The sequence below is a fragment of the Salvelinus fontinalis genome, chromosome 32, assembly GCF_029448725.1.
Source record: "Salvelinus fontinalis isolate EN_2023a chromosome 32, ASM2944872v1, whole genome shotgun sequence".
NCBI classification, from domain to species: Eukaryota; Metazoa; Chordata; class Actinopteri; order Salmoniformes; family Salmonidae; genus Salvelinus; species Salvelinus fontinalis.
This window is the reverse complement of record NC_074696.1, coordinates 21,016,365-21,037,804: the sequence shown is the minus strand read 5'-3', so window position 1 is coordinate 21,037,804 and position 21,440 is coordinate 21,016,365. Positions and strand designations below refer to the sequence as shown.

Here is a 21,440-nt window from a genome sequence, read left to right as displayed (position 1 = left end):
GGTATACATACTTTACTGTTTATATTTTTGACAACTTTGACTTTTACTTCACTAGTCACGGACTATGACATCACAAACAAAATAATGTACATTTTACTCCATACATTTTCCCTGGTGCCCAAAAGTACTCGTTACATTTAGAATGGTTAGCAGGACAGGAAAATGGTCCAATTCACAAACTTATCAAGAGAACATCCCTGGTCATACCTACTGCCTCTGATCTGGCGGACTCACTAAACACAAATGCTTATTTTGTAAATTATGTCTGAGTGTTGGAGTGTGCCCCTCCCTATCCGTAAAAAAATCTGGTTTGCATAATACAAGGAATGTGAAATAATTTTACTTAAGTATAATAATTGTTAAGTATATTTTAACAATTACATTTACTTTTGATACTTAAGTATATTTAAAACCAAATACTTTAAGATTTTTACCTAAATAGTTTTTTTACTGGATGTCATTTTCTATTAAGGTGTCTTTACTTTTACTCAAGTATGACAATTGGGTACTTTTCCCACCACTGACAGTCACGGACTATGACATCACTGTAACACACACGCACACTGAGTCACAGATGTTCCATCACACACACACACATCTACACAACCCCTCCTATAAACATAGTGATATGGAGCACAGCCACGCAGGCAGCTGTATTCCACACAGCCAACACATGGCGCACATCAGAGTTGTATCAGTGACGCACTAACCTTAACACCATTGAGTAAATGTGAAATGCTATAATCTGTTGTTCTGGAGGGAGAGAGAAAAAGAGAGAGAGAGAAAGGGAGAGACAGATGGTGAGAGAGAGAGGTAAAGACACAGGGAGAGACAGACAGAGAGAGAGAGAAAGGGAGAGAGAGAGAGAACAACTCAGAGAGAGAGGGAAAAGAGAAAGACAGGGCAGTTTATGGCCGATGGCATGAGCAGTGTATTTAGTCTATTAGGCCAGTGGCTGTGAACCCAGATTACAGTGGAGTTGGATAGATTATTACCCGGTAGGTTGGATTATCTGGATTATCGCCGATAGATTTCAAGGCCCATTTAATGAGGCCAAGGACCAGACAGATGAGTCAGATAAGGCATTAGAGGAGCAAGACACTTGCACACCAACACACACATACACACACATACACACACCAACACTAGTGCTCAGCAATTAGTGCTTTTTGAGGTCGGTTCAGTTTTGGTTTCTATTTTTTTTCATTTTATTACATTAAACATGCAATATGTAACTTTTTGGGCAACCGACCAAATTCACATAGAAATGTCATTTATAGAGCTGTCATTCTCATTGAAAGATTCAGATTCAGATTGTTTAATAGTCACATGTACAGGTTATCAGGTGAGATTGCAGGGTACAGTGAAAATCTTAGGCTTGGAGCTCCAACATGCAGGACTAGTAAAATGAAATAATTAAAATGGTAATAAAAAACAATAGAAATAGAACTATATAATAATAACAACTGTAACAGTGATGAATAAATACATGTTCATTGTGGTGGAGTCAGAGTAAAGACTGTCGAGGGGCTGGGGTGGAATGACCATAGGGGGAGCAGCAGCATGAACATTGAGGGGGTGGGTGGAATGACCATAGGGGGAGCAGCAGCATGAACATTGAGGGGGTGGGGTGGAATGACCATAGGGGGAGCAGCAGCATGAACATTGAGGGGGTGGGGTGGAATGACCATAGGGGGAGCTGCAGCATGAACATTGAGGGGGCGGGTGGAATGACCATAGGGGGAGCAACAGCATGAACATTGAGGGGTGGGGTGGAATGACCATAGGGGGAGCAGCAGCATGAACATTGAGGGGGTGGGGTGGAATGACCATGGGGGAGCAGCAGCATGAACATTGAGGGGGTGGGGTGGAATGACCATAGGGGGACTAGCAGCATGAACATTGAGGGGGTGGGGTGGAATGACCATAGGGGGAGCAGCAGCATGAACATTGAGGGGGTGGGGTGGAATGACCATAGGGGGAGCAGCAGCATGAACATTGAGGGGGTGGGGTGGAATGACCATAGGGGGAGCAACAGCATGAACATTGAAGGGGTGGAGTGGAATGACCATAGGGGGAGCAGCAGCATGAACATTGAGGGGGTGGGGTGGAATGAACCTAGGGAGAGCAGCAGCATGAACCTTGAGTGAAATAAAATCTAAAAAGTAATAATATACATATTAATAACTGGAAAAGTGATGATTGTCATTGGCAAGCAAGTCTAAAAAGTGGTAGATCTGTTCTATGTTCACTATTTCTATGCTTCCCTTTCTTAAATTTCATTTTGTGTCTTTTACTTTTGTTTTTTTGTTTACCGGTTTCAAACAACTGACAATACAATATTTTTGGTTATGGAAAATATATTCACCATGGTTTAGATGGTACAATGATTCTTTACTCTATACTTTATTGTTTTGTCACATAAACTGAAATTAGGTGAACTAGTAGAATTTTAGCAATTAGGAAAGGGTCGGCACGATTTCGGCATAGTGCCCCTTTAAATGCGTTATAAAATAATTACATAAAAATTATTTTAGAGCTTTTTAATAGAAATTCTAAAGCCAAAAATAGTGAACATTCAATTGCCAAAATATTGAAATATTCCATTGTCTCTGTCAGGTCCACATTGAGTAGACATCAATAGAAAAATAGAAAATTATTCAAATTAAATATTTCAGTTGTGTATGTTACTTAGTTTTCATTTGATTACTTTATTATTTTTTATTTCTTAAAGTCATCATCTCATGTCTGCTCAGGCAGTAGCAGCCAGTCAGCCAGACAATGTTATCTCTGCTCCCCATACTGTACTGTCTTTAGTCATCCTATTTAGCTGGGCTAGCCTGCCTAAGCATGCTGCAGCGCTGTCTGATGAAATCATTTTACTAGTTCTTCAAAGTAGATAAGGCAATACCTTCACGAACTGTCTCTATCCCTCTCGTTATTGTGTTGTGTACATTAATCTCTCATGCGGTCTATGTGGTCTGTGTGTATCTAACCTAACACAGCAGGCGTAAAAGTGTATCCATCTCTGTACGAGCAGTAAAAAAACAGGTGCAATGGATTATGGTCATTGTAGTTGATTACCACGTTTATGTGCTGAACTAGGTTATCTAAAGTTCTACAGCTGCACCATCGAGAGCATCCTGACCAGTTGCATCACCGCTCAGCATCCGACCATAAGGCGCTACGGAGGGTAGTGCGTACAGCCCAGTACATCACTGGGGCCAAGCTTCCTGCCATCCAGAACCTATATAATATACTCAGAGGAAGGTCCAAAAAACTGCCAAAGACTCCAGTCACCCAAGTCATAGACTGTTCTCTCTGCAAACGCACGGCAAGCGGTACCGGAGCCTCAAGTCTAGGTCCAAAAGGCTCCTGAACGGGGCTCCTTTTTTATTTACTTAATTTTATTTAGTAAATATTTTCTTAACTCTATTTTCTTAAAACTGCGTTGTTGCTTGTAAATAAGATTTTCACATTAAAGTCTACACCTGTTTTATTCAGCTCATGTGACAAATACATTTGATTTTAATATTTGTTTAATGAAAATACAACTCCACATAGTTCATGTCCTGATTTCTCTCGTGAATTATTTGATTTCTCTTCAGAGAAACGGCGAGTTGTGCTCACCAAAATATGAAAGCCCATTCCCGCCACCCCAAAAAATGATATATATGTTTATACTATCTCAACATTTCGAGATATGCAAGTCAATATTTTTAGATATGCAAGTCAACATTTCGAGATAGTACCTCAACATTTTTAGATAGTAAGTAAAAATTATTTTTACAGTAGAACATACAGTTGAAGTCGAAAGTTTACATACACCTTAGCCAAATACATTTAAACTCTGTTTTTCACAATTCCTGACATTAGTAAAAACTCCCTGTCTTAGGTCAGTTAGGATCACCACTTTATTTTAAGAATGGGAAACGTCAGAATAATAGTAGAGAGAATGATTTATTTCAGTTTTTATTTCTTTCATCACATTCCCAGTGGGTCAGAAGTTTACATACACTCAATTAGTATTTTGTAGCATTGCCTTTAAATTGTTTAACTTGGGTCAAACGTTTCGGGTAGCCTTCTACAAGATTCCCACAATAAGTTGGGTGAATTTTGGCCCATTCCTCCTGACAGAGTTGGTGTAACTGAGTCAGGTTTGTAGGCCTCCTTGCTCGCACACGCTTTTTCAGTTCTGCCCAAAAAATTTCTATGGGATTGAGGTCAGGGTTTTGTGATGGCCACTCCAATTCCTTGACTTTGTTGTCCTTAAACCATTTTGCCACAACTTTGGAAGTATGCTTGGGTCATTGTACTATTGTTTGTACAGACCCATTTGCGACCAAGTTTTACTTCCTGACTGATGTCTTGAGATGTTGCTTCAATATATCCACATAATTTTCCTCCCTCATGATGCCATTATTTTGTGAAGTGCACCAGTCCCTCCTGCAGCAAAGCACCCACACAACATGATGCTGCCACCCCTGTGTTTCACGGTTGGGATGGTGTTCTTTGACTTGCAAGCCTCCTCCTTTTTCCTCCTAACATAACAATGGTCATTATGGCCAAACAGTTCTATTTTGTTTCATCAGACCAGAGGACATTTCTCCAAAAGTACGATTTTGGCCCCATGTGCAGTTGTAAACCGTAGTCTGGCTCTTTTATGACGGTTTTGGAGCACTGGCTTCTTCCTTGCTGAGCGGCCTTTCAGGTTATGTCAATATAGGACTTGATTTACTGTGGATATAGATACTGTCACGGCTGTCTTCGTCCTCTTCATCTGACGAGGAGAGGCGAGAAGGATCAGAGGACCAATACGAAGCGAGGTAAGTGTTCGTCATTATTTAATGAAAGAAACTGAACACTACAAAACAACAAAGTGACAAGCGTGAAGCTAAATAACAATAGTGCTGACACAAACACTACACATAGACAATCACCCACAAACCCCAATAGAAAACAGGCTACCTAAATATGGTTCCCAATCAGAGACAATGAATGACAGCTGCCTCTGATTGAGAACCAAATGAGAAAACCCCACATAGAAACAGACAACATAGATAATACCCACCCAACTCACGTCCTGACCAACTAAATAAAGACTAAACAAAGGAAATAAGGTCAGAAACGTGACAGATACTTTTATACCTGTTTCCTCCAGCATCTTCACAAGGTCCTTTGCTGTTGTTCTGGGATTCATTTGCACTTTTCGCATCAAAGTATGTTCATCTCTAGGAGACAGAATGCGTCTCCTTCCTGAGCGGTATGATGGCTGTATGGTCCCATGGTGTTTATACTTGCGTACTATTGTTTGTACAGATGAACGTGGTACCTTCAGGCGTTTGGATATTGCTCCCAAGGATGAACCAGACTTGTGGAGGGCTGCAATTTTTTTCTGAGGTCTTGGCTGATTTCTTTTGATTTTCCCATGATGTCAAGCAAAGAGGCACTGAGTTTGAAGGTAGGCCTTGAAATACATCCACAGGTACACCTCCAATTGACTCACATGATGTCAATTAGCCTATCAGAATCTGCTAAAGCCATGACATAATTTCCTGGAATTATCCAAGCTGTTTAAAGGCACAGTCAACTTAGTGTATGTACACTTCTGACCCACTGGAATTGTGATACAGTTGCTTATAGACAGATTATAAGTGAAATAATCTGTCTATAAGCAATTGTTGGAAAATTGACTTGTGTCATGCACAAAGTAGATGTCCTAACCGACTTGCCAAAACTATAGTTTGTTAACAAGAAATGTGTGGAGTGGTTGAAAAACGAGTTTTCATGACTCCAACTTAAGTGTATGTAAACTTCCGACTTCAACTGTACATATAGGATATGTTTCTTAATTTGTAGCATTATGTGGTGATTTCCATCTGTCTATGTTGCAGAGATCAGTACATCAGGGCTGCCTGCAAACGTGTGGCAAGCTGGCATAGGCCCCAACACTTTTGATTCGGTTTGATAAAAAATAGTGGCACAAAAGCATTGAAAATAGAGACAAAGTACAGTAGTTTAGACAGATTTGCCTCATGATTTGTCAAATTGTGCTTCAATCTTATCACCTGTAGCCTACCACATCTGCAGGTAGACTAGAGAAGCCTGTGCCCTCTGAACCCTTCTGGCCAGGGGAAACAAAGCAGTAACATCATGGATTTGTAGCCTAAAATATTATAATAATTGTGGCGGGAATGGACATCCAAAAAAAGAAAAATAACTAAATGTAATTGAAGTAATTGAACAGATGCTAGTCAATTAGTTGTTTAATAACTCCCACAAAAATGTTGGTTAATCGCTGAGCACTAACCAAAAAACACACACACACCAACACACACTGTACATACTGAACATTAGTTCATGACCATATGTAAACACACCTGCCAGTCCTCTCATCCTATCACCAACCACCATCCCTTGTCCATCCCCTTCCATCATACACGCCACTGTCCACAGTCAGGGACACACCTATCCAGTCAGGGACACACTTGTCCACAGTCAGGGACACACCTATCCAGTTAGGGACGCACCTGTCCACAGTCAGGGACACACCTATCCATAGTCAGGGACACACCTATCCATAGTCAGGGATACACCTGTCCACAGTCAGGGACACACCTATCCATAGTCAGGGATACACCTGTCCACAGTCAGGGACACACCTGTCCACAGTCAGAGACACACCTGTCCCCAGTCAGGGACACACCTGTCCACAGTCAGGGACACACCTATCCAGTCAGGGATACACCTGTCCACAGTCAGAGACACACCTGTCCCCAGTCAGGGACACACCTGTCCATAGTCAGGGACACACCTGTCCATAGTCAGAGACACACCTGTCCACAGTCAGGGACACACCTGTCCACAGTCAGGGATACACCTGTCCACAGTCAGGGACACACCTGTCCACAGTCAGGGATACACCTGTCCACAGTCAGGGACACACCTGTCCATAGTCAGGGACACACCTGTCCACAGTCAGAGACCCACCTGTCCCCAGTCAGGGACACACCTGTCCACAGTCAGGGACACACCTGTCCACAGTCAGGGACACATCTGTCCACAGTCAGAGACACACCTGTCCCCAGTCAGGGACACACCTGTCCACAGTCAGGGATACACCTGTCCACAGTCAGGGACACATCTGTCCACAGTCAGGGACACATCTGTCCACAGTCAGGGACACATCTGTCCACAGTCAGGGATACACCTGTCCACAGTCAGGGACACAGCTGTCCACAGTCAGGGACACAGCTGTCCACAGTCAGGGACACAGCTGTCCACAGTCAGGGACACAGCTGTCCACAGTCAGGGTGGCAGATCAAGCCTTTCAGTTTGCATGTGTTTGTTGCGAGACCTTTTTCTCTTGCAACTTTTACTTTGTAATTTTCGGATGTTTATTGACCACATACGTTGTTCTTATTTCTTGATTCATATTATCATTTAATAGAGAACAATTCATGTTATTATTTGATATATGTGTGTGATATGCATCTCTTTTACTCATTATTTAACCTTTGTTTCTCCATGGTAGTATTCCTAATGATATGTTGTAATTATTAATGAGTACTTTTGTATGTATCTGGTTTACCTTATGAAATGCTACCATGTATGTTTTATTTCCTTGTTTTCCCAGTTCACCATCCTGCAATATCCTTTCATGATTCAAACTGCAGTAATAAAATGGGCACCAGCCCATTCAACTGCAATCCTCCTATCTGTTATAATGGACACAACACCATGATAGCCCCAACTCTAACCAGCAACAGTAACATCAAGATATAGTCCTTTATTCAAACCACAACTCTAAGCAGTTTTTACAACACCCATCTGCACAAACTCACACACACTATAGTCAATCTCTTTTGTACATGAGGCCGGAGCTCTGACCCAGGTGAATAGGGATCAGTAACCTGTCTCTGTTTGTCCCGTCTCCCTCACACATCTACAGGCAGGGTGACGCAGGGCCCACATCAGGCCTCTTAGGGGCAATAAAAATATGTTAAAAGGCTGGCTGAAGATGGCAGATAGTAATGGCTGATAATAACGGCGGAGTTATAGCTGTGGCTCTAACGGCAGTGGTGCCTGTGTCCCGAATGGCACCATATTCAACGGCAGCCCTAAGGACCCTGGTCCAAAGTAGTGCACTATAAAGAGAATAGGGTGGCATTTGGGATTGAACCAGTGTCTGCTCTCAGCCATCCGCAGGAGTCTCACTGTCTGCCTGAATACAGTTATTACAGCAAGAGAACTATTTTTCTTCTCCCTCTTCTCTCTCTATATTTTGTATTTCTTTACTCTGTCTGTCATTGCCTTTCTCGTTCTCTCCATCTCTTGTTCTGTGTATCTTGGTCTATCTCAGTCTGAGTCATGTACGAACGCGCACAATCACACACACACACACACACACACACACAAACAATGTTTTCTTGACCTGCCCAAAGAGTGACATGGACGCCCACAGCTAGCTTGACATATCAGTGTGTGTAATGTGACGTGACCACACCCCTCCTGAACACAACAAAATCTCAGTGATTCAGTTCCACATGAGGAAGAGCAGCTCCAGATTGCAGCCCTATGCCGTATTCACTACTTCCTGTTTTCATGGTTGCCTTGGTCACCACTAGGCCTATTAGCATATCTGATGTTGGTTGGAGGTGAGTCACAGAGTCAGAGGGTTTAGTTGGGTTTTACACTTTGCCAACATCAACAACACAACCATATTAATAAAGCCTCTCAGAGTGGCAGTGTTGATCTAAGATCCGTTTTCCCTTTTAGATCACAATGAATAAGATTGCATGGACTGGGATTAACTGATCCTAGATCAGCACTCATATGAGAAATGTTATGAATACATGCTTCTTCATTGCTGGGACTGAGCTTTTCTTCACTCCGTTGTCAGTTTAGCCTACATTTCACTGATCTCGTCATCTCTCCCATGTCTTATTCGACTAGTATTTTTGAAAGTGTAAGGATAATAATTCAGCCATAGCTGTTCTGAAATGTTTATTGCTTGCCAACATTTGACTCCCTCCTCTATGTTTAATATAACACACATACATTCATTATTCATTTCGGTTGCCTATCCTGACGTGAAGTTTGTTCTATAGAAAGTATTTGACTCTGATGTGTGTCACAGAAAGTTTTTGACTCTAGCCACAAAATTAAAACAGAAACTATTTGACTCTAGCCACAAAATTAAGGAAATTAGAAGGGGGGAGAGATTTTCGCCACAGGGTCCTGTAGCCTGCTTTATCACTGGGCTCAGGAATCAATGTGGATTCGTGTTTATTGACATAAAAAGCCATTACGGAATCTCGAAAGTAACTCGAAATACAATATCATACTCATTCACTTAGCCTCCAGTAAATCAACACATTCTGCCCAGAGGTATAGCCCACGCTGGGACGTCATGTACAGCTCTGCGCAAAATCTAGTGACAGAAAGACATCCCCTTCTTCTTCCCCCCAACTCCTTCCTTCTGTCCCAACGTCTGTCTGGCGTCCGGTCCCGTGCACCCAGGCAGCTGTTGAAGGCGGCTGCGGTTCGAGCGAGATGCCAGCCTACCGTAGACTATACGCACGGCATACACTTCTAGTTCCACTGTCCCGAGTCCCGGTAGTAGTAAACCCCGCCCATCCAAAGCGGGACCGCAATGATTTAGAAGTTCAGGAATCCCACGTGACGTCACCTTAGGGGTGATGTAATGCTTCTGTAAATAGAATGTATTGTAATCCTGCCTCAGTCCAACGTGGTTCCTCTCAACTCAGTGCCGCTTGTCCGCTCCACTTGTTAGGTAAGTTTACACAACTGAGTTCTATAGCCCACAACTGTACGGCTGGCTTGAAAACAACTTATGCTTGCTCGAAGTCAGCGTTTGATTGATGTTGTGATATATTTGTATTTTGCTTGCGTAAAGTTTGGTGTCTGCAGTGCTGGTCCCACTTTGGTTCATCAAGCTGCATGTCTATTTAGGGTGGTATGACCGCACTCTCCAACCTTGTAGGCTTGTTTATGAGGTGGTCAGGTTGATCCATAACGCGGATCATGTTATTTACAGTAGAGTGGACTGAAGGTTATCAGATGATCTGTATGTGAAGTAGCAGCTTACCCGGGCTGATCTGAGTTGATTGAGGACTTGGTTAGACAGCCTACAGAAAGAGGGGAAGTTGGAAGTTGATTGTTTCGGAAACAACTGCCGAAGTGTTTACGCACGACCAGCTGAAGTTGGACAATCGAACTGACAGGTGTGTGTGTGTGTGTGATGCTGAGTGTGCGCACTGACCTGTTCACCGTTATTGTTTTTAGCCTAGTGTTCCTTTGCATAAGTGCCTGAAATGAACCATCGTTTAGCCCTAAACTAAACTAAACTAAACAAAAACAATGCTAATGTTTGAGTTTGTGTCGTCATCCCACCATGGTATTTGCGATCTTCATTGTTGAGCATGACGTCATGTTACTTGAGGTCTCCCGCGGAGATGTGCTGACTGTGCGTTGCTGTTTGAAAAACTCATAGGCAAGACAGATTTGCAGAAACAATTTGAGGGGAAGGCTACTCATAGCTTTAATATCACTATCGAATTTGTAATACAATTTCAGTGAGTAGCCTAGTCAAAAATAGTATTCAGATGTATATTTCATAAGTTGTAGTGATGATGATGATGATGATGATGATGCTGCTGTTGATGATGATGATAGGGTGGTTGATTCTTTTTTAGCAGTGACACACACAAACACACACAAATATATGCACGCACCTATGAAGTCACCTCTCCACACATGTGGAGCAGGGCGGAATATGGTGACTGCTTCAGAGCAGGTTTCAACCTGCCCGGAGCTGTTCCCCAGCACACTGATCCCTCCCTCTACCCCTCTCTCTCTCCCTCTACCAGCACACTGATCTCTCCCTCTACCCCCCTCTCTCTCTCCCTCTACCAGCACACTGATCTCTCCCTCTACCCCCCTCTCTCTCTCCCTCTACCAGCACACTGATCCCTCCCTCTACCCCTCTCTCTCTCCCTCTACCAGCACACTGATCCCTCCCTCTACCAGCACACTAATCTCTCCCTCTACCCCTCTCTCTCTCTCCCTCTACCAGCACACTGATCCCTCCCTCTACCCCTCTCTCTCTCCCTCTACCAGCACACTGATCCCTCCCTCTACCAGCACACTGATCCCTCCCTCTACCCCTCTCTCTCTCTCTCTCCCTCTACCAGCACACTGATCCCTCCCTCTACCCCTCTCTCTCTCCCTCTACCAGCACACTGATCCCTCCCTCTACCAGCACACTACTCCCTCCCTCTACCAGCACACTGATCCCTCCCTCTACCAGCACACTGATCCCTCCCTCTACCAGCACATTGATCCCTCCCTCTACCAGCACACTGATCCCTCCCTCTACCAACACACTGATCCCTCCCTCTACCAGCACACTGATCCCTCCCTCTACCAGCACACTGATCCCTCCCTCTACCAGCACACTGACCCCTCCCTCTACCAGCACACTGATCCCTCCCTCTACCAACACACTGATCCCTCCCTCTACCAACACACTGATCCCTCCCTCTACCAGCACACTGATCCCTCCCTCTACCAGCACACTGATCCCTCCCTCTACCAGCACACTGATCCCTCCCTCTACCAGCACACTGATCCCTCCCTCTACCAGCACACTGATCCCTCCCTCTACCAACACACTGATCCCTCCCTCTACCAGCACTGATCCCTCCCTCTACCAGCACACTGACCCCTCCCTCTACCAACACACTGATCCCTCCCTCTACCAGCACACTGATCCCTCCCTCTACCAGCACACTGATCCCTCCCTCTACCAGCACACTGATCCCTCCCTCTCTCTCTCTGATCTCTCTCTCTCTCTCTCTCTCTCTCTCTCTCTCTCTCTCTCTCTCTCACACTCTCTCTCTCTCTCTCTCTCTCTCTCTCTCTCTCTCTCTCTATTTCTCTCTCTCTCTCTCTCTCTCTCTCTCTCTCTCTCTCTCTCTCACTCTTTATCTCTCTCTCCTTCTGTGCTCTAATCCTGTGCCTCTCTTCCCCTCCTCTCACCTTCGCTCACCTTTTACATCTCTCTTTACCCCTCCTCCTCTTTTCTCTCCTCTCCGTCATAACTTTAACATCAGTATCCACTTACGGTGTGAGTGTGTCTGTATATTCCCTCTCCCCTTCAACCTAAACTGATCCCCACTCTCTCTCAGGCGAAACCTGCCTAAGTGGAGTGTGTGTTAGTGGATGTTTGTTGGTTCAAATGTGCTGTCCTCTGCTCATAAGAAATCCTCCAACCTGTCATCAACATCTTCATCACCATCCTCATCATCATTATCAAGGGGTAGCGAGGGTATAGTGTGTGAGAGTGAGGGGTCATTCATGAAAGACTGTAGTGCCGCCAAATTACAATTATGGTGCCTAACCTCTATGGCCAGTGAACGACCATTGCATTCTGCGGCCAGGCTAAGGGCTGGTCATGGTCATGATGGTTAAGGCCAGAGCTGGAGTGAGTTCGAATTGAAGGCAGTCAATTCAGGAAGTAAACTGAAATTACAATTCAAACTGAGTACAAGTTATTATTTTCATGTGTTTATATTTTGGAATGTTAAATTAAATCGCTTCCTGAATTGACTGCCTTCAATTGGATTTGACCCCAGCCCTGGTTAAGGATAGAGAGTCTAAGGTCTAAAGATCCTTGTGGATCAAAACCTTGTCAATAAAGGTGGAAATTGGAAGCATAATGTGTGAGTACCTTTCTTATCTCTTTATAAAGTTAACTGGAACAGCCTTCTCAGAGGACTCTGCCGGGTAAGAACCAAAACACTTTCAAGTTTTATTGAAGTGTTGTAGTTGCAGGTTCCCTTGGCACATCTAAAGCCTTTTCTTTTGGGGTGTTGCTATGGGCCACGAGTGCTAACAGTCACTACTGTAGATAATATGTGTGAAATGCTTGATAGTGTATGTGATGTAAACAGAGAGGTCTACTTTCTTGGGGACCTGAATATTGACTGATTTTCAACAAGCTGTCCGCTCAAGAGGAAGCTTCTCACTGTAACCAGTGCCTGAAATCTGGTTCAGGGGTGTTTACAAACACTACAGGACCAAGTTCATCCACATGTATCGATCACATTTTTACTAATACTGTAGAACTTTGTTCTAAAGCTGTATCCGTACCCATTGGATGCAGATCACAATATAGTGGCTATATCCAGGAAAGCCACAGTTCCAACAGCTGGGCCTAAAATAGTGTATAAGAGATCATACAAAAGATTTAGCTGTGACTCTTATGTAGATGAGGTTAAAAATATTTGTTGGTGTGATGTGATTAATTAGGAGCATCCAGGCGCTGCACTTGATGAATTCATGTAATTGCTTCTTCCAATTAATGATAAACATGCACCTGCTAAAAAATGATTGTTAGAACTGTCAAGGCTCCATGGATTGATGAGGAATAGACAACTGTATGGTTGAAAGAGATGGGTCAAAAGGAGTGGCTAATAAATCTGGCTGCACATCTGACTGGCTTACTTACTGCAAATTGAGAAATTGTGTGACTAAACTCAACAAAAAGAAGAAGAAACTGTATTATGAAGTCAAGATCAATGATATAAAGTATGATAGAAAAACACATTGGAGTATTTTAAATGAAATTATGGCCAGAAATAGAAATTCAACTCTATCTTTCATCGAATGAGATGGCTTATTCATCACAAAACCATTTGATGTTGCCAATTATTTTAGTTATTACTTCAATGGCAAAGTGGGTAAACTTAGGCAGGAAATGCCAACAACTAACAGTGAGCCATCATATTCATACATTAAAAAAACAAATAATGAAAGAAAAGCATTGCAAGTTTGAGTTTTGTAAAGTTAGTGAGGGAAAATGTGACAATCCTTCTGGCATTGACAATTTAAATGGAAAGCTACTGAGGATGGTAGCTGACTCTATAGCCACTCCTATCTGTCATATCTTTAATCTGAGCCTAGAGGAAAGTCTTTGTCCTCAGGCCTGGAGGGAAGCCAAAGTCATTCCGCTACCCAAGAGTCATAAAGCGGCCTTTACTGGTTCTAACAGCAGAGCTATCAGCTTGCTGCCAGCTCCTAGCAAACTGTTGGAAAACATTGTGTTAGACCAAATACAATGCTATTTCTCTGTAAACAAATTAACAACAGACTTTCAGCATGCTTATAGAGAAGGGCACTCAACAAGTACTGCACTGACACAAATGACGGATGACTGGTTGAAAAAAATTGACAATAAGAAGATTGTGGGAGCTGTACTTTTAGATTTCAGTGCAGCCTTTGATATTATTGACCATAACCTATTGTTGAAAAAACATATGTGTTATGGCTTTTAAACCTCTGCCATATTGTGGATTCAGAGCTATCTATCTAATAGAACTCAAAATGTTTTCTTTAATGAAAGCTCCTCTAATGTCAAACATATAGAGTGTGGTGTACCACAGGGACGCTCCCTAGGCCCTCTAGTCTTTTTTTATTTTTTAGCAATGACCTGCCACTGGCATTAAACAAAGCATGTGTGTCCATGTATGCTGGTGATTCAACCAAATACGCATCGGCAACCACAGCTATTGAAGTCCCTGAAACCCTTAACAAAGAGTTGCAATCTGTTTTGGAATGGGTGGCCAGTAATAAACTGGTCCTAAACATCTCTAAAACTAAGAGCATTGTATTTGGTACAAATCATTCCCTAAATTCTAGACCTCAGCTGACTCTGGTAATGAATGGTGTGGCTGTTGAACAAGTTGAGGAGACTAAATTACTTGGCATTACCTTAGATTAAACTGTTATGGTCAAAACATATAGATTCAATAGTTGTAATGATGTGGAGACGTCTGTCCGCAATAAAGAGATGCTCTGCTTTTTTGACACCACACTCCAAAAAGTCCTGCAGTCTCTAGTTGTCTTATCTTTATTCTTGTCCAGTCGTGTGGTCGAGTACTGCAAGGAAAGACCTAATTAAGCTGCAGCTGGCCCCGAACAGAGCGGTACGTCTTGCTCTTCATTGTAATCAGAGGGCTGATATAAATACTATGCATGCCAGTCTGTCTTGGCTAAGAGTTGAGGAGAGACTGACTGCATCACTGTGTTGAAATCCCAAATTGTTTGCATAGTCAACTTACACACAGCCCTGACACACACTTACCCCACCAGACATGCCACCAGAGGTTTTTTCACAGTCCCCAAATCCAGAACAAATTCAAGAAAACGTACAATATTATTTAGAGCCATTATTGCATGGAACTTTGTTCCATCTCATATTGTTCAAATGAACAGCAAACCTGGTTTAAAAAAACAGATAAAGCAACACCTGACAGTACAATGCCTCTCCCCTATTTGACCAAGATAGTTTGTGTATATGTACTGATATGTAGACTACGTGTGCCTTTACAAAAAATTTTATGTAGTTCTGTCCATGAGCTGTTCTTGTCTATTAATGTTCTGTATTATGTCATGTTCCATGTTTTGTGTGGACTCCAGGGAGAGTAGCTGCTGCTTTTGCAACAACTAATAGGGATCCTAATAAAATACCAACAGCAAATACCAAGGAGTTTACCAACCAACCAACCCAGCTCTCCTCATAAGACCTCATAAGATCCAGGCATTAGCTCTCCTGAAAGTCTTTTTGTCCTGGCTCTGACATACACACTCTGCATATGTTCCAAATGGCACCCTATTCCCTATACAGTATAGTGCACTACTTTTGACCAAAGCCCCATAGGGAATAGGGTGCCATTCGGGACACACCCTCTTTCTGACACGGCTGTGAGGAATGCCTTGGGTGACAGAGTTCACTAGGTCCTGGTCTCAGTGGAAAATGAAGAGCTAGCACTTCTAATAGTTCATAATTACCCCCCCCCCCTGCTCCATCTTCATTTCACTGCTGCAGTAAGGGTCAGCTGGGGGTTGGCTTGAACCCTCTCTCTCTCAAGTCTCAATGCTTTCTCTTTCTCAAGTTTCAAATCTCAATGACGTTTTTTTCTTCAATGGGATTGATGGAGTTTTTCTCTTCCACCTAACAAAGGGAATCACAGCCAAGGCCTACGCTACAGATGCAGTCAAATGTATTGGCACCCTTGCACTTTACAATGGAGCTCAATGGATCAGAATTTTCAGTTTTCTTTTTCAAAACTGGTTGAATAGCTTTTTTTACCCTGTAGGCCCTTGCAACTTAACACAGGTGAGATAAATTACACTTGCCGAGAATCACTTGCCTCCAACCAAATTAATTAGAATTTTGAATAATTTGTTCCAGGTCATTTTTGGCATGGAAGTGAAAAATCTCAATTTCAGTTAATGTTATTTTTTTGTGGTCCTGTACAGTTGTCAATCAAACAAATACAAGTTTCAACATCAATTGTTTTTTCAATTTTAACTTATTTCATAAGGAATAGTGAATCGTGCAAGGGTGCCAATAGATTTGACCACATCTGTATGCTTAAGCTTTAACCATCTTAAGTGAAGATTGTGTCTGAGGTAAGAGTTTCATTCAGGCAGATAAATTAAGGCATGATTCTGCCTGAGGTAAGAGTTTCATTCAGGCAGATAAATTAAGGCATGATTCTGCCTGAGGTAAGAGTTTCATTCAGGCAGATAAATTAAGGCATGATTCTGCCTGAGGTAAGAGTTTCCTTCAGGGAGAATCAGTTAAGTGAAGATTCTACCCGAGGTAAGAGTTTAATTCAGGCAGATAAATTAAGGCATGATTCTGCCTGAGGTAATAGTTTCATTCAGGGAGAATCAGTTAAGTGAAGATTCTACCCGAGGTAAGAGTTTAATTCAGGCAGATCAGTTAAGTCAAGTCAGGATTCTGCCTGAGGTAAGAGTTTAATTCAGGCAGATCAGTTAAGTCAGGATTCTGCCTGGGGTAAGAATTTCATTCAGGCAGATCAGTTAAGTCAGGATTTTGCCTGAGGTCACATTGATCCTGACTGGATAATTTTCCCTGACATAAGGTTCCGTTCCAAAATGTAAATGTAAAATGCTGACTGTAGGTTTGTCTCTCCTCTTGTCTCTCTGACTGTCGGTTTGTCTCTCCACTTGTCTCTCTGACTGTATGTTTGTCTCTCCTCTTGTCTCTCTGACTGTAGGTTTGTCTCTCCTCTTGTCTCTCTGACTGTAGGCTTGTCTCTCCTCTTGACTCTCTGACTGTAGGTTTGTCTCTCCTCTTGTCTCTCTGACTGTAGGTTTGTCTCTCCTATTATCTCTCTGACTGTAGGTTTGTCTCTCCTCTTGTCTCTCTGACTGTAGGTTTGTCTCTCCACTTGTCTCTCTGACTGTAGGTTTGTCTCTCCTCTTGTCTCTCTGACTGTAGGTTTGTCTCTCCTCTTGTCTCTCTGACTGTAGGTTTGTCTCTCATCTTGTCTCTCTGACTGTAGGTTTGTCTCTCCACTTGTCTCTCTGACTGTAGGTTTGTCTCTCCTCTTGTCTCTCTGACTGTCGGTTTGTCTCTCCTCTTGTCTCTCTGACTGTATGTTTGTCTCTCCTCTTGTCTCTCTGACTGTAGGTTTGTCTCTCCTCTTGTCTCTCTGACTGTAGGCTTGTCTCTCCTCTTGACTCTCTGACTGTAGGTTTGTCTCTCCTCTTGTCTCTCTGACTGTAGGTTTGTCTCTCCTATTGTCTCTCTGACTGTAGGTTTGTCTCTCCTCTTGTCTCTCTGACTGTAGGTTTGTCTCTCCACTTGTCTCTCTGACTGTAGGTTTGTCTCTCCTCTTGTCTCTCTGACTGTAGGGTTGTCTCTCCTCTTGTCTCTCTGACTGTAGGTTTGTCTCTCATCTTGTCTCTCTGACTGTAGGTTTGTCTCTCCACTTGTCTCTCTGACTGTAGGTTTGTCTCTCCTCTTGTCTCTCTGACTGTAGGTTTGTCTCTCCTCTTGTCTCTCTGACTGTAGGTTTGTCTCTCATCTTGTCTCTCTGACTGTAGGTTTGTCTCTCTTCTTGTCTCTCTGACTGTAGGTTTGTCTCTCCTCTTGTCTCTCTGACTGTAGGTTTGTCTCTCCTCTTGTCTCTCTGACTGTAGGTTTGTCTCTCCTCTTGTCTCTCTGACTGTAGGTTTGTCTCTCCTCTTGTCTCTCTGACTGTAGGTTTGTCTCTCCTTTTATCTCTCTGACTGTAGGTTTGTCTCTCCTCTTGTCTCTCTGACTGTAGGTTTGTCTCTCCACTTGTCTCTCTGACTGTAGGTTTGTCTCTCCTCTTGTCTCTCTGACTGTAGGTTTGTCTCTCCTCTTGTCTCTCTGACTGTAGGTTTGTCTCTCCTCTTGTCTCTCTGACTGTAGGGTTGTCTCTCCTCTTGTCTCTCTGACTGTAGGTTTGTCTCTCCTCTTGTCTCTCTGACTGTAGGTTTGTCTCTCCTATTATTTCTCTGACTGTAGGTTTGTCTCTCTGACTGTAGGTTTGTCTCTCCACTTGTCTCTCTGACTGTAGGTTTGTCTCTCCTCTTGTCTCTCTGACTGTAGGTTTGTCTCTCCACTTGTCTCTCTGACTGTAGGTTTGTCTCTCCACTTGTCTCTCTGACTGTAGGTTTGTCTCTCCACTTGTCTCTCTGATTGTAGGTTTGTCTCTCCTATTATTTCTCTGACTGTAGGTTTGTCTCTCTGACTGTAGGTTTGTCTTTCCTCTTGTCTCTCTGACTGTAGGTTTGTCTCTCCACTTGTCTCTCTGACTGTAGGTTTGTCTCTCCTCTTGTCTCTCTGACTGTAGGTTTGTCTCTCCTCTTGTCTCTCTGACTGTAGGTTTGTCTCTCCTCTTGTCTCTCTGACTGTAGGTTTGTAATGGAGATGAATGATGAACAGGACCGGCCCTATGGATGCAGCACTCCTGGCTGCTCACAGGTCAGTGTTTGTGTGTGTGTGTGTGTGTGTGTGTGTGTGTGTGTGTGTGTGTGTGTGTGTGTGTGTGTGTGTGTGTGTGTGTGTGTGTGTGTGTGTGTGTGTGTGTGTGTGTGTGTGTGTGTGTGCATACTTGTGCATGTGTGTGACCGTGTACCTCTAGTAAAGAATCCCCTCACCACATGATGATTTGATATCTAATATCTGATTTCACCGTTATAAAGATTTTATAAATCATGCCATTTTAGGAATTATTCCATAAATCAATGTGAGCATGCTAAGTTGACCTCTTTCTTCGCCCCATACAGCGGTTCCAAACAGAAGACCACCTGATGATCCACAGACACAAGCATGAGATGACCCTCAAGTTCTCCTCCATCAAGACTGATCCCCTCGCAGGTGACAATAACATTTATAGATGTAGACAGCATAGAGAGGACATTAGCTTTGTAATGGTGATTATTTCTATTCTGTTTAAACTGCGGTACAATTTAGTGTCCCCTGTTTTCACACTCTTTTCCCCTTTCTGTCTCAATTTCTCACCCTCTTTTTTTCTCTTTCTCTGTTCCTGTTTTGCCCTTATTAACTTATTACCTAGAGTTCTTTATTTATATTTCACTAATGTTCTCAGTCTGTCAGGTTTTCTTAGTGTCTGACGGGTCACTCTGAACTTATGACAATATTTATTTTCCCTTCTGTCCTGTGGAATTCGAGTCTCCTTATCAGCTTTATACCTCCCCCCCTCTCCTCCCTCCTTCCCTTCCCCATTCATGCCCTCTTCACCTCTCTGACTGACTATCTGTCACTCAAGCTTAGTGTTGTCTGGTTCAGTTGTGTCTGCGTCCGGGCCTAGGAGAGACAAAAAAATGCTGCCCCCCCATAAAACTAGAATAGCCCGAGTAAGCAAAATTATGTTGAAAAGACGTGTCAAATACATATTTTCCAGACATTGAAGTTAAATTCAATGTAGTTTCTGGATGAAAGGTGAAAATACGTATTTTCCTGAAATGTAAAATGCATATTTTCCAGGAACTTGAAAATGCGTCTTTTCCTGACGTTGAAAAATACATATTTTCTGGACATTAAAATTAGGTTCATTTTTGGTTCTGAATTCAAGTTTAAAATACGTATTTTCCTGATGTTGAAATCAGGCTCATTTTTGGTTCTGAATGAAAGTTGAAAATACATAATTTATAGACGTCTATGTTTGGGGCAAATCAAGGCTGGTCCAGACCGGACAACATCTGAACCAAACATAGACATCTATGATTGGTTCAGATTTTGTCCGGAGCGGACCAAAAACAAATGTCCGTGGATGTGGAAATCAAAGCCAGTCCAGACTGCACCAAAAAAAGACGTCTAAAAGGCATCGACGACGGTCCGTGCTTACTGATGTGTAGCCTACAGTGTTGCCTGAAATTGAATTTTATGAATGCCCATATATGTGGTAAACCTACCATTTGTAAAACACCCCCCCAAAAATATTTGGTGTGTGTGTGTGTGTGTGTGTGTGTGCGTGCGTGCGTGCGTGTGTGTGTGTGCGTGTGACCTCTCTTCAGTGGTTGATGAAAAAATTAGAGCACTGGTGGTCAAGCCTCAGAAAAAAACACTCTCGATCCTCTCTGTCTGTTACCGCGGCAACTGCTGTCTGTCTGGGTTTAAACATCTCTGTTGACCTTTGACCCCAACAGTCGGGTTCTCTCCTGCAGGGGCCTGTAAACACTCAGTCCTCCTGGAGGAAATCTTCTGTCAAAACAAAGGATTGCTGAGCCTGTGACTCTTGACTGCTGACCTTGTGACCTTTCAACCCTGATAGTTTAGACTACAATGGAGAGATGCAGTCGGACTGATCTTATCCCCTTCCCCAATCCTAACCTTAGCCGTTAGTGGGGAAGAAGCAAAAGTGACCCAAGATCAGCGGCTAGGGACAGGCTACACAAAGCAGGTTGAACGTAGTTGTAGTGATGTTGAAACCATGCTAGCTGTATGCTGTCGGAGATGCTGGTTTATATCTGTCTCTGCAGTCACCAAAACCTCCCTGTGCACTCTGATATAGGCTATAGTAATATCATGGTTGTTATGATATCTGTTTGATGCTTAATGTCTGTTTGCTCTCTCTGTGCTGTGTGTGATCAGACCAGACCCCAACGCCGACCCGTTTCCTGCGTAACTGTGAGGAGGTGGGTCTCTTCAATGAGATCGAACAGGAGTTCCGCCAGGCACAGGAGGAGCAGAACAACAAACAGGTCAGATGCAAAAAACAACATTTCTCATGATCCTCAGATGTATACAGCAAGCGAGGGAAACTTGAACTACGAAAGAGTCATTTATCATGACAATATTCACTGTACTACCACATTGAGCCAACACAGTAGACAGCAGACTGATAGCATTGCATGCTAGGTTTCTAGGCTCTCGTATGAAAATAGCAAATGGAACAGACAAAGAAATAGGAGACCTTCACCAGGTTAGTAGGTATTTTGATTGATAGGTCTGGCAGGTATTTTGATTGACAGGTCTGGCAGGTATTTTGATTGACAGGTCTGGCAGGTATTTTGATTGACAGGTCTGGCAGGTATTTTGATTGACA

At 43.0% G+C, this 21,440-nt stretch overlaps 1 protein-coding gene across 1 annotated transcript in view; it reads left to right on the top strand.

Annotated features, from left to right (window-relative positions):
- Nucleotides 1-9,689: 9,689 nt before the first annotated feature.
- The window catches only part of LOC129830891 (cyclic AMP-responsive element-binding protein 5-like), a gene marked incomplete in the record, with an annotated part of 31,879 nt that continues 20,128 nt past the window's right edge, over nt 9,690-21,440 (top strand). Inside the window, 4 exon segments of the mRNA XM_055893713.1 lie at nt 9,690-9,796; nt 18,787-18,853; nt 19,159-19,249; nt 20,987-21,096. Of these exon segments, the coding sequence (XP_055749688.1) occupies nt 18,794-18,853; nt 19,159-19,249; nt 20,987-21,096 (261 nt within the window).